Below are 18,328 nucleotides of genomic sequence, written 5' to 3'. Positions count from 1 at the left end.
AAGTTCAAATTTCAAGTGTAATTCCACGGCTAATAAAATAAGGGATAACTTGATATAGATCCAATTTTGTGAGCCATTAGTAGAATTAGTCCACTTCATTGAAATAGGTCCAATAATTGAGATTCCACGTATACTTGTTTGTGGTTTGTACCATATTTACCTCTTAGGCTTACGAATTGTTGTAAATACACAAAATTTCTTAATTATGGGATTATTTGTCGTTTAACTAATCCCTTAATTGTGGGATTAGTTATAGCCATATAATCACCTCAACCCCCAGTCCGTTTCATCCCTCCTTTTTTCCTTCTTCCAAACAATTCCCTCTATCAATCCTCCTCTTTTTTGTCTCTTCTTTTCATGGGTGATATTTTTGTGTTCTTCCCTCCAAATTCGTTCCTTTAATGGAGGTATATTATATCATATTTATATTTATATGTTCCGACATATAGGTTCCCAGCATTTTTCTTCCAATACAATAGGTAGTTTATTTTTGTATTGCGGGTAGATTATATCTGCTTTGTAGATATAAAGCATTTTTCTTCCTATACAATAGGTAGGTAGTTACTAGATTATATCGATTTTGTTTTCTTCATAAATAGTAGGTGGTTACTAGATAATATTTTAGCTTGAGTATTTAAATATTCAAAATTTAAAAACTGAATAAATGATCCAAAATTAAAGAATTTAAATATTTTTATTTGAAGGGTTAAAATTGATATCAAAATATGTAATTGGATAATTGGACTCAACCACAAAAACTACCTATATTTTTGGACCTAGATCCAAAAGCCCCATAAAATAACTACTTTAACATAGTTAAGAGTGTTTACCCATACACTTACGGTTCTATTTTCGAATCTCCCCTACCTTAATGCTATAGGTACAGGGAAAAAAAAATTTTAAGAGAAAGGAAAATTCATACCAACACAAGATAATTACAAGAAAGGAGGCCCAATAACAATATGCACAGTCAAAATATGGGCCACCAAAGGAAACAAAAAGAAAACCCCAAAACAGACTTTTGAGCCCAACAAAGAAAACACTGGAAGAACCTAGCAGCTTCCCACCAGCACCACCACCGGACCGCTGCATTCCAGCCTCCAGAAACCAGCATCTCTTGCAAACAGCAGAAATCAAACCGTGCAGAGCCCCAAAAAAGACTAAAGGGAAGACTCCAAACTCCTTCAACCAGCACGACATCGTTTGCCACCACACATAGAAAGAAACCCACGAGCAACAGGGAAGGAGGTAGTGTAAACACCCGACCCGGAGCTCTACACACCTTCCCGAAGAACCGCGAAAAATCGCGTTTTAACTGCACGAAATCGCAGTGAAGAAAATTGGGTAACAAACCAGAATACGAGATCGATGTAGGAAGGAGCCGATTGGTAAGGAAAGGGAGTGACTTAGAGGTGGAAAGAAGTGGATAATGGAAATAGGGCCTAAGCACGGTAAACGCAGATGCAGAAGAGGTTGGAGGACCGGGACGTTTGAACCAAAAAACAAGGGAGAAAGGAAGCTGCAGGAGAAGAAAAGAAAAAGAAGGAGAAGAGGACTGCCACCAACCCTAGCCATAGCTAGGGCCGGCGGCAAGGAGGAGAAAGACAAGAAAGGAGGGCACTCGCACAGAAACACTAAAAATTACAAATAAACAACTCTCATAATTCTTCAGGGATGCTCTTCAGGACTGGACCTACAACACATAAAGCGCTAGCCGGAGACGACTCAACAGTAATTCGACCTGTCGGAATCTGCGAAAGCTCACGAGCTGCATCCTTGAAGTCAAGAATGCCTCCATTTTTGCACTTCGAAAGCATTCGTGCCGCTTCTTGCTTTGTCATCTTGACTTTCACTCTAATCCCCCCTCTTTTCCCATCTTCTATCTCCTCCTTGATCAGTGGTTCCGAGTTTCCATAGTAAGTGCAACTGCCATTAACTTTTTGCTTCCTCGACAAGGGCTTGTTACTAATTAACTCATCTATGTATACAACTTTCTTTACGTAGGGTTTCCTAAGTTCTAGCATGCCATCTATTGGTTTGATCCTACTGAAGAAAGAAAGCAAAGAACTCAACATTGTTGAGAGAGAGAGAGAGAGAGAGAGAGAGAGAGAGAGAGAGAGGGAGGGAGGGAGGGAGGGAGGGAGTTATGCAACATGTTAGCTGGGGTTGGAAGGTATATATAGAGAGATTAAAGAAGCCATATAATGTAATAAGAGAGATTACTAGCAAATGGAGTGTTAATTGGGTGAAGACGTGGTGCACAAATGTTAAATCACCTGGCGGGTCAAAAACTTCTACAAGTGGATGGACGAAAAGTGTACAATTCTCTGAATTGTGTAATTTGGTCAAGCATAAGTGGTAGACTGTCTTTATGACAAAGGGGACCCCGAAGTTTAAGCAAAACTAATGTTGGACAAGAAATCAGACCATAGTTTTGGAATTGGTCAATACTCTTCGAATGTGTTAGTATTAGCTATTAATGCGAGTAAATTGGTAACACTTCATGAAAGTGTTACAATCAACTGAGAATTTCTCCTACATTACTAATGCTTATCCATTTTGTTCTTATTTATTGTTCTCATCTATAATTGTATTTCTAAAATTGATTTTTGATTCCGATATAAAAGATTAATAGCAAAACCGTCGTAGTTTTAAAAATACACATTAAATCATCCAAGTAAAATCTTATGTAACCAGAGCGAGTTGGAGAAATTCTCTAGCTAATGCAGAGGAAAATATGATATGTGTACATTTTTTTTTCCAACTTTGAAAACAAAAGCGCAATCTTGCAGTGATAATAAAAAAAATGATATTATTGGTTTTATAAGATCATGCACAAAAGGAGGAAATTTAAGAAAATATAACTTATGTTGTAGAAATTTCAAGGCCAAATTAATTGAAATAATTATATCAGTGCCTATCATGTGCCCCATGAAAGAAGGCAATATTAACACTCAAAAGTTTAGTCAGCCGGAAGAAGTATATGATTGGTCATCGTGTGTTACGTTCTGCAATTCTGATCGATTATACGCGCTTTCGATAGTTTTAAAGTCTTACAACTAATGATGCATGAGGCTGACTTGACTTGATAATTGTCACGATTAGTACCCAGCTTGATCGAAGGGGCAGGGTGAGGTTGAACATGATAAACGAGGTTTGTTCTATTCACTCAAATTACAGGCCCTAAATTTTATTCGATACAAAAAGTAAAAGATATCTAATCTAATATTACTGGAAAACTCTCCAGTTCTTCAAATAATTATATTTATTGTTTAGATTTTATTAAGAGAAGTAGAGAGCGAGAATCGAATTCATGTTGAGTATAGGTACTCGACTATATATTAAAGTTGATCACGATATGTAAAATATGTTAACAAACAAAAGTTATAGTTAATTTGTATTTTCACGAATCATTAGAACTAAATCTCAGTATGTCTGAATACGGTTATTTCTTTTACAAATTATATGATTTTTACAAGAGAGAATACATTCACAATAGAGAAACGCTACATTACAATGACACAACTCCTTAAATATGGAACTTATCACAAACTTGTACTGTCCTCGCATCCACGTCATTAAGAGGAAAATGCAGATAGACTGCATGGTTTCAATCACTTAAGCCTCATGCAATCAAGGTCTAATAGAAGAATCGTTCAATAAGACTAATTCAAACACGTAACCTATACACTGCCAAATTAAGGAGAGGAAATTTCCACTTGTGCTCTCATATTATAAGATTGTGATTTGGGAGACAAACTACATTAATATCAATATCAATAGCAATAGAATCCAATGACTCCACCCCTTGGAAGTGATTCAAAGACATTTTCTTCGTATTGTTAGGGAAGTTTAACAAGTACTTTTTGGATCTTAGTTGGAAAATTTGCAGCACAAGACAAGTGGAATTTGTACTTTAATTGTGCGGTGGACATCTAATTTGGAAAATTTAGGGCACAAGGCCTCGCAATTTCTTACACAACTTGTTAATCAGACATAAAATGACATGAAAATAACAGGTTATGGGTCAACTTGATGAGTCGACTTTATATTATATATTTTACCCTAATCTTAGTATTAATTTATTAGTTATTTTATTAGAATTTTGATACTTTGAAGTATATTTCCAATGGAGGACATTCGACTTCCTCTTGAGCAAAAAGTAACCAAACGGATGAATTTTGGAGTGATTCCAATCGGAGAATGTCTGTGAGTCTCTCAGCTTGATTGTACAAAGTTTTAGATTTTTGTACCGAACGGTTTATTTATGGCGATGAAACAAAGTAGTAGCATGCAATGTTGTCAAAGTGACGTTTTTGGCGTATGTGGGCTTTTTAGAGTCCAAGATGATGTCTTTTGAGTTCGAGGCCTTCTGCAATTATGTTCAAGACATGTCAAGCTTTAATTCAAATAGTTTTAGGCTTGTTTTGAAGCCCTAAAGGTCCAGAAATGTGGTTGATTTGTGGCTGGACAGATTTCCCATATTTGATTAAGATTATGTTTCCTAATTTCTCTTAAGTTATTATGTTTCCTAGTTTTAAGAAGAACTTTTCTAGTAATGATTTTATTTTCTAGAAGTATAAATAAGGCTATTTAGCCATTAGGGTTCAAGGAGAGAAGGGGAGGAACACATCAAAATTTTGCTAGGCTTTGACGATTTGTGTTTCTCTATCAAGGTGTTTTCTATCCTTATTTTTAATAATATTTTGTTTTATGATTGTCCGTAACTAATTTCTTTTTGCTAGGGCGAGGCCACGAGACTTAGCAAGAATATGTAGTTTCTTTTCAATTTGCTTGTGATATTATGCATGTAGGTTTTGAATTATTAATCACCGGTTATACTGTCTAATTGTCTTAATGCTTAGCTACCATTAGGATATTTAGAAAAGTAATTTGATGCAATTTTGGTGGAGGGCTGTCTCTGAAATTGATGAAGCCTTCTTGTGGTTAATAAGTGCAAGTTACTTAAGATGAATACCACATCTTAAGGGTTGTATGGTTTTTCAAATGGTTTTCATAAAACTTAATGAGTCATGCATGTTTAGATTTGATATGAATACCGCAAACGGGTTGCATGTTTGATATACGCTCTATGTTAGGGGTCCAAGTGGGCATACTTTAGGAAAATCTAACTTTCAAAATATGCATGTGTAATTCGTAAGTAATTTGAAGAATTACGTAGGATTGTTAAGGTGACAGCGGAACCCTAGTGCTTAAATAGATTTTCAAAACTATTTTATTTTCTTTTGTTTACTTTCTCAATTTATTTAATTGTTTTTAATTAAATTCGTTTTTAATATTTTTAGATCACAAAATCAACATTTTGTCAAACTTTGTTTTAAATAATTAATTAAAATTTGGTTTTTACGTAAATTATTCATCCAATTCATGTGGAGAATGACCTTACTAGAGCCATTTGTACTACAATTACCTTGTACTCTTGCAAGTATTTTAAGTGTTTTTTTTTTTTTTTACCCCTACTTTTGTAGGTGGTAAGAATCCTATCACAACCCATTAACAAGTTGGGTCATTATCAGGTCACATGTTAAAAACCTGTCAAGATAATAGGTATGACACATAAACAACACCAATACGATCCATTTGTCAAGTCTAGACATTAGGCATGCAATTTCTTGCATAACCTATTAACCCAACACGAACGACACAACTCGTTAACGAGTCGGGTCATTATCAGGTCACCTGTTAAGAATCCGTTAAGATAACGGGTTTGACACGATATAATCTGCTAAGATAACGAGTATGACACAAAAACGGCACGAACACAAAAACACACGACTCGTTTGCCAGGTTTCAAGACAAGTGAAATTTTGAAAAACTAAGGTTCTAAAAGACGATAGGCACTAGTCGGGCAATTGGCTGGGGCCTAGCGCCTAGACAGCTAGGCGGATTTAAATAAATCTATTATATTTTGTGTAAATAAGTGTCTGCTTATACTTAAAATATATAATTTCATCATAAACTACAAAATAGAATGACATATATATTATGAAGTATTAGAATATAATGAAACATGGGCAACCAGGATATAATGTGTGTTCATTTAAGTATGCAACAAGTTTTTTACAATTTATTGAAAAAAAATTGCAAAATGAAAGTATCAATTTTCAGTCTCTAAGTGGGTCGCGACCTAGGCGGGTACCTCAGTAGGTCTAATGGCTATTTATTAATTTTCAAACACCTAAGCATTTATCGAGGTGGTGGCCAGCCGCCTAGCGCCTAGACGGAGCCTATGCAGGGATTTTTAGAACAGTGTTAAAAACCAATGAATCCTAATGACAACAAGTTTCATACGCAAGGTCAAAAATGTGATCAGTACATGTGGAGTCGAGGAACACATGCATAGCTCGTTTGGAAGTACTTTTAAAATGGCTGATTGCGCTTTTAGTGAAAAATATTTTTGAAACCAATCCTTAGTAAAAATGCAAGTAAATCTTGACAAATTACTTAAAGTGCTTCCTAGAAGAAGCACATAATTGATGCTTCTTACAGAAAGCACTTTAAATGCTTTTGGAACACAAAAAACATTTTCGGCAAAAGCGGTGTAAGTCATTTTAAATGTCTTTCAAATGAACCCATAGACTATTGCATGCTAAAACAATTTCCAAGTAAATTTTCAACTAACTCAGTTAGGTTCCAATGGGTTAAGGCTACGAACTAATTAGTTGAACCAAGAAGCTGAATGCCCTACATTAAACCATGGCCCAAATTTTAACTAGGGTTGGCTCTGGCCCAAGGCAAGTTGGGCTACTATCCAGGGTCCCAAAAAAATCAGAGTGGTGGTTTCTGCTCTTTAAAATTAAATAGGAAGTCTTGGGTCTGAAACGTTAGGTGCGTTTATTGACTTTTTAATTTTTTCTAGCTTTTACGAATTTCGTTTCATAAGAGTATAAATTTGTAAAATTTGGTCAAATGATCAAGTAGTTTAACTAAAAGTGCTGGTTTTTGCTTTTTAAATTAACAAGAAGGTCTTGACTTGAAACTCTATGTGCATTTTTTTACTTTCCAATTTTTACGAATTTATGTCCATAAGAGTATAAATTTATAAAAGTTGATCAAATGATTAAGAAGTTTAACCAAAAACAGTTGTTTCTGTTTTTTTTTTTTTTTTTTTTAAATTAAAGAGGTCCCGAGTTCGAAATGCTATGTGCATTTTTATTCTTTCCAATTTTTACGAATTTCTATTTGGTTGTTGATTTATATTTACCTCGTGTTTGATTATAAGACATTCATTCCAATTCGGTACATTTTGACCAAAAGTCAACTCCTGGTCAATGTGGTTAACGAATAGTCAATAATCCTACGTAATTTAATCTGAAAGATCTGTACGTCGGATTTCCGATTCGTGAATTCCTAAGATCCTCAAATATTACGTATAACCACATAATATAATTTTGTGACAATCTAATGATCGAATTTTCATCTACTACGAATGTCAATAATCTAAGATTCTTCAATCTAAAAGGTCTGAGCACAGGATTTTCCGTTCCACAATTTCTTAAAGGTCCGTCAATTGATAACTAGCATGCTTGTTAAATTTAATGACAATCCAACAGTTGGATTGGCGTCAATTAAAAAAACCGAATGCTAGTATAATTGCCTCATAATTCGAATAATCGAACCATCATATCAAGTTCCAACAAGCGAACCTTGAATAAAGGCTTAGGACATCAAAATTTTCCTAGAACGACAAAGTTGGCCCATTAGCCACGCTGCGGTTTTTGGCGAATAGAAACTCAGTTTTCTGACCAACTTCGATTTATACCAAATTTTGCAGGCAAGTGGATCCAAGTATAAGGAACAATTTTCATACTTGTGACGAAATCCAAGAATGTGGTTAGAGGAATCGATGCGCCACAGCGCTGCCGTCACTACACGAATGTCTCATCCAAGGCTAAGGTTTTTCTCCAGACGTCAAGAGCTTCTCAGGGGTGGTGGTGGTCGACAGCGTTAACAACGGGACGGCAAGATCACCATTTGTTGGTCTTCCAACTTCGTGCCGTCGATACGCCTCGTACGATGGTCAAACAGTGTAAACATTGGGCAGGTTTTACTTGGGGTAAGGTAGGGTGTTAACTAGAAGTGGTGGCTAAGATCGGCGCAGTCAAGGATCATCAAAATTGGCGTCTGAAATACTTGTAGGGGTGCAAGTCCGAGTGAAAGAAATCGATTCATGGGGTTAAAACGAGTCGCATAAGTCCAGTTGTCTTACACAGGATTGGTTGTTGTCCCACTAAATGGGACTTGTTATTTATAGTAAGTCCTTAGATTACAATTTAGGTTCGACTTTCGTTGCTCGTAACTTCTTCGTTGTAACTCCAATTCGCAAATAGTTTTCATCAACTCGTTCGTGGAATCGAGTTCTATTCGAAACACGAAATGTGACCCGGAAAGGTTTACGGATTTTAAATGACTATTTACAAAAGTTCAAACTTTGTAACCAAATAATTAAAACTCTAAAATTAATGAAAACAAAAATAAAAATAAAATGACTTAAATACGTACTTAAATAATGAAATTGGGGGACGGGATTTCACATAAGCCTTTTACAAAATTCTCATAGGAACAACCCCATCGATCACTCAAGATAGGTGACTTCCCATTAAGAGTATCCTGCAATACTCCACTTGAACTTCTAAGTCTTTCAAGTTATAGGAATCATTAAAAAAATAAAGCTTAACCTAATCTTAATGGCAGGCAGCACTAGTATATCACAGGACATGGGTAAGAGAGTATATCTCCACAGTGCTACTCTGAGATATCATAATTTAGTTGTCTTTTTTTAACCTAGATTTTGAGATCTTCAGTCAACTAGGTTGGATTTCCACTATGACTACTTTGATTATGGGTTTTTAACTCATTCCCTTCGATGATACAACTTACTCTCTAATCAATCTTTTAATAATTGGATCCATTAGGTTGACTGTTTCTTATGGTATGTTATGAAATTATATTTCATTCGAGAGTAGTTATCTTCCCACATTAAATCCTTGATACATATGCTCCTTGAAACCACTACAAGAAAATATGGCTTAGGTGGCGACAGACATTCGTCACATAAACATGAAAATTCGTCACATTTGATTATATGTGACGAAAATCCAACGTCACTATTTTCGTCACATATACTAAGTCACCTATAGTTTAGTGACGAATTTTTGATTCGCCACATATTTTTAGTATTTGTGATGTCAAATTCGTCACTTAATAACTTTAACTGTGACATAATAAGCATCACAAAACACAGAATTCAGTGACCTATTAGTTTGTCACATAACAAATGTATAAGTGAGGAATTTATCATCACCCAATCTGACCCTATAATGCTATGGCTGATGATAAGTGAGACTGAAAGTGTCAATAAGTTAGGTTACACCCTGGGATACATACACATTTCATAACAAATATGAGGCAATGCTTTGGTTAATCACATTTCATTGATCAATAACTTAGGTTACATCCAATACATACACTAAGTGTATATCCCAAAAGCTAACATAAGCATCCTAACACCTCTAAACATATTGAGATGCTAACAAGATTCTAAGGCATTGAGTCGGTAACAAAACAAGTATACCGTGTGCATGTTTGAAACCAACAACAAAATACATAATATAAGTCATCAGCCATATCATGGTCTTTACTTCAGCACAAGTACCATTGTCATTTAGATCACCATCACTATCTCAGGTGCTTCTTGAATACTTTCTCCTTTTAACTCCATCCTTCTTTTTCTTTATCTTATCCTTACATAATAAAAGAGAAGAAAATAAACATTGGTGTCCAGAGAATAGCAGGTGCATTGAGATTTTGATTAACAACTTCCAAGAGCTCAAACTCCAAGGTAAGTGAGGTAAATATTAAATTTGTAACTGAAAATAACAGCAAGAGATTTCAGCCAACTAGGTATCAACCTATAACTGAAAAGTATTACCTAAAAATTAAAGAAGAAGAAGAAATTCATTCAGGCTAATTGTGGGGTTGGAGATGCAACCCCAGCTATTTGGACTGTTATTATATAATCTAAGAGCTCAAATTCGTATAAACATTACTTATGGCTCAACACTTGCTTTAATCCTTGTAAATTTTCATAAGATTTCTACGACACCAAGTTCAAGCAAAATCATCATCAACAAGCAAAAGCACAACAATCATACCCCGTCGAAAGCAAAAGCACAAATTATTCATAGAAGCAAGCTAAGGACAACAATTATGTATAGGAAAATTATAATACTTGAAAAATTAATAGGACTTAATCTCAAGTTAGTGAAAAAGTTACCTAGGCCTTATCAAAGGCTAGAGCTCTATGGGAAGAGATGGGAAGCACGTCTTGGATAAGCATACAATCAAACAACCTTTCAGCTTCTACAAAATTCAAACAAAACACAACAACGTAACAGAGACATCGCACCATTATTTTACAAAATACATAGGAAGCAAGCATGTATAATTAATTTGCAATTTATCAGCAAACCTGCAATCAATCGAGATTAAGAAAACAACAGCCCACAAAATCACACAAACAACCCACGAACCTGCTTGCTATTGCTGCATCTTTACTCATTCAACACAATCACTTCACACACTTAACTTATGTGGCTCTTTTACTAATCCCGAATCGAAACGGGAAAAATTGAAATACATGATAGAATTGCATTTTTTTTCAAAAATTTCAAGCCCAATAGAATCCCCAAATTGCAACCCTAATTCCCAACCTCGAATTCTAAATCATAAACCTAAAAACCAAAATTTTCAACGTAGAAGTTCGACTTCACAAATTGAAATCAAAATAAAAACAAAGTAAAAATTAGAAGAAAAAAAAAAAAAGAATCAAAATCAAAGATCGAGAAATTGATCGAAATAAGAAAAATATAAAGCACACCTGAAAATCAGAGTTCGAAAATGTTCCAACCGCTTTTAGAGAGAGAACGCTGTAGAGAGAAAGGAATTAGTGAGATGAAGAGAGAAATTGATGGAGAATTCAACGAAGGTAAGAAAGCAGAATAACCAAAGATTTTTCTTTCCCCAATCTTCGTGCTAGGTGAGAGAGAGAGGAGATAGTGATGAGCGAGGCGCAAAGGGTTAGAGAGTGGGTGAGAGAGGGAGACGAACGAGAGGTGGTGGACGCCGTCGGTGGCAAACCACCAGTTGGTTGGTCGTCAGGGTCGATAGGAAACTGAACAGTCCAGAAATGGAGGAGGGGGTGAGATCGTGAGAGAGCAGAACATATCAGGTCTATGATTTGGGGTTTTAATTTGATTAGGTTTTATTTTATTTTATTTATTTCTAATTTTAATACAATAGGTGACACGTGGCCTATCCTCACATGTATTTATGTTGCTTTCTTTAATGTTATGTGACCAATTATGTATTTTCATTACTTATTCATTATTCACTGGGAGGTAAAATTTCCCGTATAAGACTTTGTGACAAGTTTAAGATTCTTATGTGATGAGTAGAAGCTTAATAAAAAATTGTGTCCTACAAAAATCTTTATGTGACGTTTTTATAAAAGTCCTCACTTATTTTACCTAAATATGCTAAATTTCTGAGCATCACAAATAATTTCGTCACCTATACCGCGTTTTCTTGTAGTGAATATATGTTCAAACTTACTAAGTAATTTGCTTTACTAACATTTGGGTACACTCCCCTACATTTAAGGTACTTGTGGAAAGAACTCCAATCTTTCCATATACCTTAAAATATTACTAATCATAAGCGATAATTTATGAAGTTTAGTGCATTAATCACTGTGCATTACAAAACAAATTATTTTTTCTTTCTTCTTAAGTTGATATGTAATCTCAAGATAGCTAAGTCATTCCCCCATAATTTTCACACACTGGTTGCTTTCATATAACTCATTCATCAATAACATATTGTGGTTAGGGATGTCAACGGTTCGGTTTGGGGACAAAAATGTTATATTCATCCACATAACCACGAAAATTAACCATATCTATAACCGCTAATTAACCATCGGGTATTATCCATAACCATACTCACCGGGTAACGGATTCCCCATCAGTTAACGGTTATACCCATCTTCGTAAATACAAAAAATTTATTCATTCAATTGATGCATAATAATTTAGTAAATATTAATTTCGTCATTAAATATTTGATGTATAAAATGATTTAATAAATGGATTTTGTGGAGTATAAAAATTAAAGGTAAACATTGATAATGTTGACTGATCTTTGATATCTCCCATAAGTACTATTGGTCTGGATTCTCAAAGATTTTTATTCATATCAAAACTTTTTAACTAGCCCACAAAATGCAACTCACACAATGCAACTTTTGTATTCTCAACGTAATGGATACGGTGAATAATATATATATATATATATATATATATATGGGATAGGATTAAGGGACAAATATTTTACAAATACTTTTACACTCTTTTTAAGCCTTTTGATTACATGACATCCAATGGTTCTTATTTATTCATTAAATGACATAGATGCTTATGTGAATTTTAACTAATATTAAAGATAAAATAAAACTAAAAAAAAAAAAAAAACATAAAATCTGGAAAATTAAAACTAAAATTAAAAAAAGGAAGAAACCCTAGTTGTACTTAGTCCTCCGTCTCCCCCTTTGCTGATGTGGTTTTGCAATTTCATGTCTTGGATTGATATGAAATTCTGATGCCTTTTATAAGGAGTCAAGTTATTATTCTCTTGAATCTTCAATAGGTAAGCAAAACGAAACCCTAATTTCTATACTATTGTTTATATATGCGGGGTGATTAAAATAGGTTTTGCAAAAAAAAAAATATTAGTTTTGCCAGTTCATGTGTTTCAATTGAACTCGAACTTATGTTCTAGGGTTTTAAGTAAGAAATCAACAAAGTACGAACGAAGCCAAAGACGACAAAGCCAACAAGAAGACGACGATAAACAGCAAACCTCAAGAAAATGCAACTCAATTGTCATCTTCCGGTCAGTCAATCTTTTGAATGCGATTGCGTTTCTTGTTTATGGTTTAATTTCTTGGTTTTTACCAATTTGAATAATGCCATGCGAGTTTAATCCGATCATAAAACTTTAGACTTAAAGAAAAGACTTGGTGATGATTCTGTTTCATTCTTGTTTTCAGAATTTGGGTTCTCATTGCAAGCATTGTAACTGAATGCGATCGTGTTCTTGAAGTTTTCTCGATTTGGGGTTTTTGTTTTTGTAATTTACCAGTTACCACCTTCAGTTTCTTGGGTTTCCATTGAAAAATGGCTCATCTTTTTTAATCCCAACTCCCAAGTTTCCTTCTTTTCGTTTCTCGTCGAAGTTGACGCTTTTAAAGGGGTTTTTCTACTTTTCGACTGGGATGTCATGACACGTCCGCTTGAAATTTTGGAGGGAAACAGAGATTTTAAGTGACAATTGATGGATTGAAACCCTTAAGTTTAGATTTAATAACTTAACATGATGCGGTTTTTAAAAAATAAAAAAAATAAAAAATAAAAAAAGAGAATCTTGGCGTGAAGATGGCAATATAGGAAGAGTGTTGGCAATAGAATGTGTGAAAGCAAAATCGTAAAGTGAGAAAGCTAGAAATATTCTGACTGATTGCTATTGTTAGTGCAAGTCTTGTAGATTGAATTTGAGGAGTGTATATTCTTAGTCCAACTCATATTATCTTTTTTCGATATCTTATAGTTTCTTTACACCATGATGAAGAATGTTGTTGATCAGAGGATTAAGAGAATGACAACCATGAAGAATGATGCTAATTTTCTGTCACGATCGAGATAATAATCAAGTTTTTAATTTGTATGGCAATTACATGAAGTTGAATATATTACCCTTGTTCATGTTATTTCATTTGACCTAATTCCAAGCCTTGTTGTGCGCTTGGTTTTGATAATTTGAGAAAATTGAATTTCGGTTCTTCAAAATTACTACCTCTGGGAACTGCTAATGGAGTTTCTCAAAAAATCACAGAATATGGAATCTCTTGTCTTAAAACACAAAGATGTAAGATGTATTTTCTCTTATGTGATACCAATATCACCTCTATAATATTGTGTATTCCCATTCAATTTGTTCTTTTAAAATTACAAACAGAACAAGGAAAATATTTGTTGAGAGCCAGAATACGGAAAGGATGAAGCCTGAATCCAAGTCTGGAAAAAAACACATCAGTTAATGATTTTTTTATTAAGGTTCAAAGTCTGAATCCAAATCTTGATCGAAATGGGAATGGGAGAACCAATTTCAATTAAAGTTGCTTCCTTTTTTAATTTTAGTTTTAATTTTATTTTATTTTTTCAGTTTTATTTTATCTTTAATATTAGTTAAAATCCACATAAGCATCCATGTCATTTAATGAATAAATAAGAACAATTGGATGTCATGATCTATGGCAAAACTCACTTTGTCCCATTCATATATTTGCAAAGATAATGCTAGGGAGGCAAAATTTCTAAATCAAATTTTATAAATAATGATATGAATGTTAACGATTGAATTATTATTTAAGTATTGGTAACATGCTTATTTTCTGTTAGTGGTAAGTTGATTCATCATCTATCGTGTAGTCATGTTGATTCCGTTATGAAATTCTTATTTACAACCCGATAGAACCCGGACTTGATCACAAGCCCAACCCAGTTTGTGAAAGCGTGGATTAGGATTTAGATTCACTTTCCGACCCGGCAACCCGCACCCTTGAACTAATTGACCTTTATACGCAACTTCTGTCCATCCCCAAGTTGCCAAACAAATCGCTGGTGGAAGATTCTCGCTCTTTTTTTTCAATCGTCGTCTCCGGAGGAACTGTTACAACAGAAGAGAGAGAGAGAGATGGGTGGAACCCAGGCGATGAAGAGGATACCTCGCATCAAGTTTCCTCAGAGACACCCAAAACCTTCTGGTCTGTCTCTCTTTTCCTTTTCTCAAACCATTGTTATCTTTAATAAATTTAATTATTTATGCATGTTCGTTTTTTTTTTTTTTTTTTTTTTTTTTTTTTTAAATTTAAGCTGTATTTATGCTCCAATTTAATGGGTTTCTCTTGAATGTCCCAAATTTCTGTGCTTTTCTTGTAAATTTAGAAATCTATCGTTCTCTGTATTTAAATTGAAGCATAGATTGGATTTGTGATGTCATAAAAAAAGGACTAATTTTGTAAACTACTGTGTGATTTCAATTGGATCGTTTGTTAAGATTGGCTGACTTGATTTTTCGATTGAATTTTCTGCTTGTTTGAGCATGAGTTCATGAAACAGTCCAGATTGGCTGCATTGGGCAAATGCTGAATTAAGGTTTAGGGTAGTGCTAAAATCCCATTAGGAAGTTATTTCACTTAGATTATGATGATGACGCGGACATTGACGATGCCAATTGGGGAGTTTCTGAATGCACGTTTTGAATTTCTGCTGGTTCTACAATGTTTAAGGTCTTGAATTTTACTTTCTGAGGTTGGGGGTGGTGGTGGTGGTAATGCAGCATCCAACATCCAATTTTATCCGTAGTAGCCTGATCTTTAGTCCGTTGGGCAGTTTCTTGCTGATGCATCGATAAGTAGGTGAAACAAGTGGGAAATCCCAAAGTGTTAGAGAGATAGCATGCGGTCATTTGTTGAAAAATATCAGAAGTTCATTCACTGTTTGCCCTCATGCTGGTAGTCACGTACTCTTTTTTGTTGGGTCATGATTTGTTTCCGTTTAACACTTGTAATTGTTTACTTGCAGGTACTGAGCCTCAGACTCAAGGTTTGGCTGGTGATTCTTCTCACACTTTCTTCTCAGGTTCAAAGGCCTCAACCACCTTGGGAGGAAAAGCTTCTGAACAACCCGAACGAACACCGTTGTCCAAAGAGGAGATTGAGGCCATTATGGTATGTGGAACTTGTGCTTTTGCTGCGAAAATTTCTACACTATTGATTTGATATATCAGCTATCCCTGCAATGAATTCTTCAGCCTTAAGTGCTCCCCTTGTCTCGTGATATGTAATCATTATTCTTTACTAATCATAGAAAAAAAATCAGCTTGGTGAAAAAGAATAATGATTACCTATTGACTGGCTACTAATGTTGCATATATTTATTTGAATGAATTGGTGAACGTGGTGGGAGTCACCCTTTTTCCCAATTCATGCAAATAAATTTATGTTGAGCCAGCAGTACGGGGGAAATTCCTCCTCACTGTTTAATAGGCGAGTTCTGTTTGCCTGAAAGCTATGCTATACGATGGATGGTGATTCATTTGATGTGTGAGTCATTAGGCAGTGAAACCGGAATTCTGACTAGATAGTGCTTATGAAATAGTGCGGTAGGCTATATTCATGTAAACCGTTTAGAAGCTAAAAATTTCATGCAGAAAAGTTATAAGTTAATCTGCATCTTAGTTTGTGGACCAGTTTTGGATGTTTGGGCTTTCCAGATGTATGATGGCTGAAAATAAACATTGTCAGGGGGAGTAAATAAGTATAATTTCTTGTTCTCACGTTAAGTGGCTAGATTATTCGTTGCTTGATGTTCACGTTTTGTTATGAGGTATCGAATGTGTGAACTAAACATCTGATCTTGATCAGTTTGGGGTGGGTACTGGTCCATTTTGAACCACTAATAACATGAAATTAGTTTTCTTGTCTCTCTTTCCTTTAGGCTTGCAATTCATTTACTTATATGTTGTAACCGTCTTTTGGCAGTTGGGTGGCATCTTCTGAACTTGTGTGGAGCTTCAAGAACATAGGACTATGTGTTGGATGTTATTTTGACAATTTTTAAGCACCTGGAAGTATCCAGAGTTTGACGTCTTTATATTGTTTGAAGAACAACCTACGCGCTGAAGTCGATAGTAATAGGCAACACATTGAACAATAAATATGTGATTTAAGATGTGTTTTCCCTGGTTCATGCAATTTGCAATGAAAGTAATTGCCATTTAAGCTACGAATTTCAGTACTGCACATTTGAAATTTAAATTCATATTCATGTGTTAGAGAAACTAAGAGAATGTCCCCATTCAGGAATCCTTTTGGAGAAAAGGTTCGAGGACGCAGGATTTGGGATTTTTCCCCGGAGGGCCCTTGTCTCTGCGCATGAGCTCTCCCAGTCGGAAAGTAATCAGCCTGTCCCAATTCCCGCCCTCAAAAAGAACCCCAGCTTTCCCATCGGTGATTCGCTGAACAATGCCACAGTACATGTAGTAAGGACTATTTGGGTTGTTGACGATGGCAATCATACCAGGTAGTAACAATGGCAGTTCAGGTGCTTTCGGCTTCTTTGTGCTCACGAGTGCTGCTGTTGATCCGGAAATTGCAATCGAAGACTTCTTGGGGGGTGGGTTTTTCTCAATGAACTTTCGCAACCCCTTTTCCCCACCAGGAAATCCACCGGTAAGTCCCATCAGCTCCTTATCAAAACCATCTTCTTCAACACTTTCGATCGCAGCTGTTGCAGAACCATCTAGTTTTTCTTCCTCTGTTTTGGCGGCAGCTGCTGCTGATACTTGTTCTTCTTCGACATTTTTCTGTTCTTCGACATTTCTCGTAAGCTCTTGCAGTAGACCTGCTTCACCATTGCAGAGCCCCCTGCCTCCCAAGATTTCGGATAGGTTAAATTTGGCAGAGGGTCTCAGGGAGTGCGTCGATGGCTGCTTGTGAACTGCGAAAGACGATTTATGAGCTCGATTCGAGAGATCATTTCTTCCAAGAAAATTGGATTTGAGAAGAGGGCCTTGAAAGCTTGGAAGAGTGATGCTAGAAGCCATTGTTTTACGGCTTCAATCAACTGAGAGAGAGAGGAGAGGAGAGAGAGAGAGAGAGAGAGAGAGAGAAGAGAAGGGTAAAGAAACGTATGTACGTTTGTAATTTGTGGCCACAAAGAGACCCCTGTTGGATTATTTTGCTGTGATCCTATCTTTCCCAACCATATTGATGTTGATATTCATCTGCGATAAAACCCCACACGTGCCATGCCAAACTCATTCATACATTGGAAATTTGGAAGGGTATTAAATGTTTAATGTGCACACATTTTCACTCACAATAACATTACAATTTAAAAGTATTCTTCTCAATCTGTAAATAGAACTATATGATATCTTAGGTTTGACCCTTGTGGATGATATTTTTCTTGCCACGTGAATAGTCATATGTTAAGAGAAGATTTATAAGTCCGATAGAAAGGGTAACTCTCATATCGTTGTGAGACTGAGGTCGATTAGGATGAAAATGTTGGGGCGTCATACATTTTTTTAGAGGTGTCATAAAGATAATGTCAGCAGGGGCACTCCACACAAGTTTTTCTTGTTAAGAGAAACAATAATATGATTATATTCAACTGGTAATCAG

The 18,328-nt window shown here is 35.4% G+C and overlaps 3 protein-coding genes and 1 long non-coding RNA gene across 4 annotated transcripts; 1 reads left to right on the top strand and 3 right to left on the bottom strand.

Moving 5' to 3' along the window:
• Positions 1 to 897: 897 nt before the first annotated feature.
• Positions 898 to 2,143, bottom strand: LOC148696223 (uncharacterized). Its single transcript, XM_088695704.1, has one exon. It carries the CDS (start codon positions 2,073 to 2,075, stop codon positions 1,659 to 1,661), a length of 417 nt encoding a protein of 138 aa, XP_088551830.1. The 5' UTR covers positions 2,076 to 2,143; the 3' UTR covers positions 898 to 1,658.
• Positions 2,144 to 9,436: 7,293 nt separating this feature from the next.
• On the bottom strand, positions 9,437 to 11,281 carry LOC137711144 (uncharacterized). Its single transcript, XR_011065042.2, has 4 exons — positions 11,027 to 11,281; positions 10,901 to 10,949; positions 10,298 to 10,383; positions 9,437 to 9,764 (listed from the first exon to the last, which is right to left on the bottom strand). It is a non-coding gene; the product is annotated as an uncharacterized LOC137711144 (long non-coding RNA).
• A 3,441-nt stretch (positions 11,282 to 14,722) lies between these two features.
• Positions 14,723 to 16,925, top strand: LOC148696222 (uncharacterized). Its single transcript, XM_088695702.1, has 3 exons — positions 14,723 to 14,902; positions 15,723 to 15,868; positions 16,682 to 16,925. Exons 1-3 carry the CDS (start codon positions 14,833 to 14,835, stop codon positions 16,697 to 16,699), a joined length of 234 nt encoding a protein of 77 aa, XP_088551828.1. The 5' UTR covers positions 14,723 to 14,832; the 3' UTR covers positions 16,700 to 16,925.
• On the bottom strand, positions 16,846 to 17,862 carry NDHS (NAD(P)H-quinone oxidoreductase subunit S). Its single transcript, XM_068450336.2, has one exon. It carries the CDS (start codon positions 17,743 to 17,745, stop codon positions 16,999 to 17,001), a length of 747 nt encoding a protein of 248 aa, XP_068306437.2. The 5' UTR covers positions 17,746 to 17,862; the 3' UTR covers positions 16,846 to 16,998.
• Positions 17,863 to 18,328: the final 466 nt, after the last annotated feature.

This window comes from Pyrus communis, chromosome 6 (assembly GCF_041283825.1).
Source record: "Pyrus communis isolate YQ-2024b chromosome 6, ASM4128382v1, whole genome shotgun sequence".
NCBI classification, from domain to species: Eukaryota; Viridiplantae; Streptophyta; class Magnoliopsida; order Rosales; family Rosaceae; genus Pyrus; species Pyrus communis.
The sequence above is the reverse complement of the archived record's forward strand: the minus strand, read 5'-3'. Positions and strand labels throughout refer to the sequence as shown.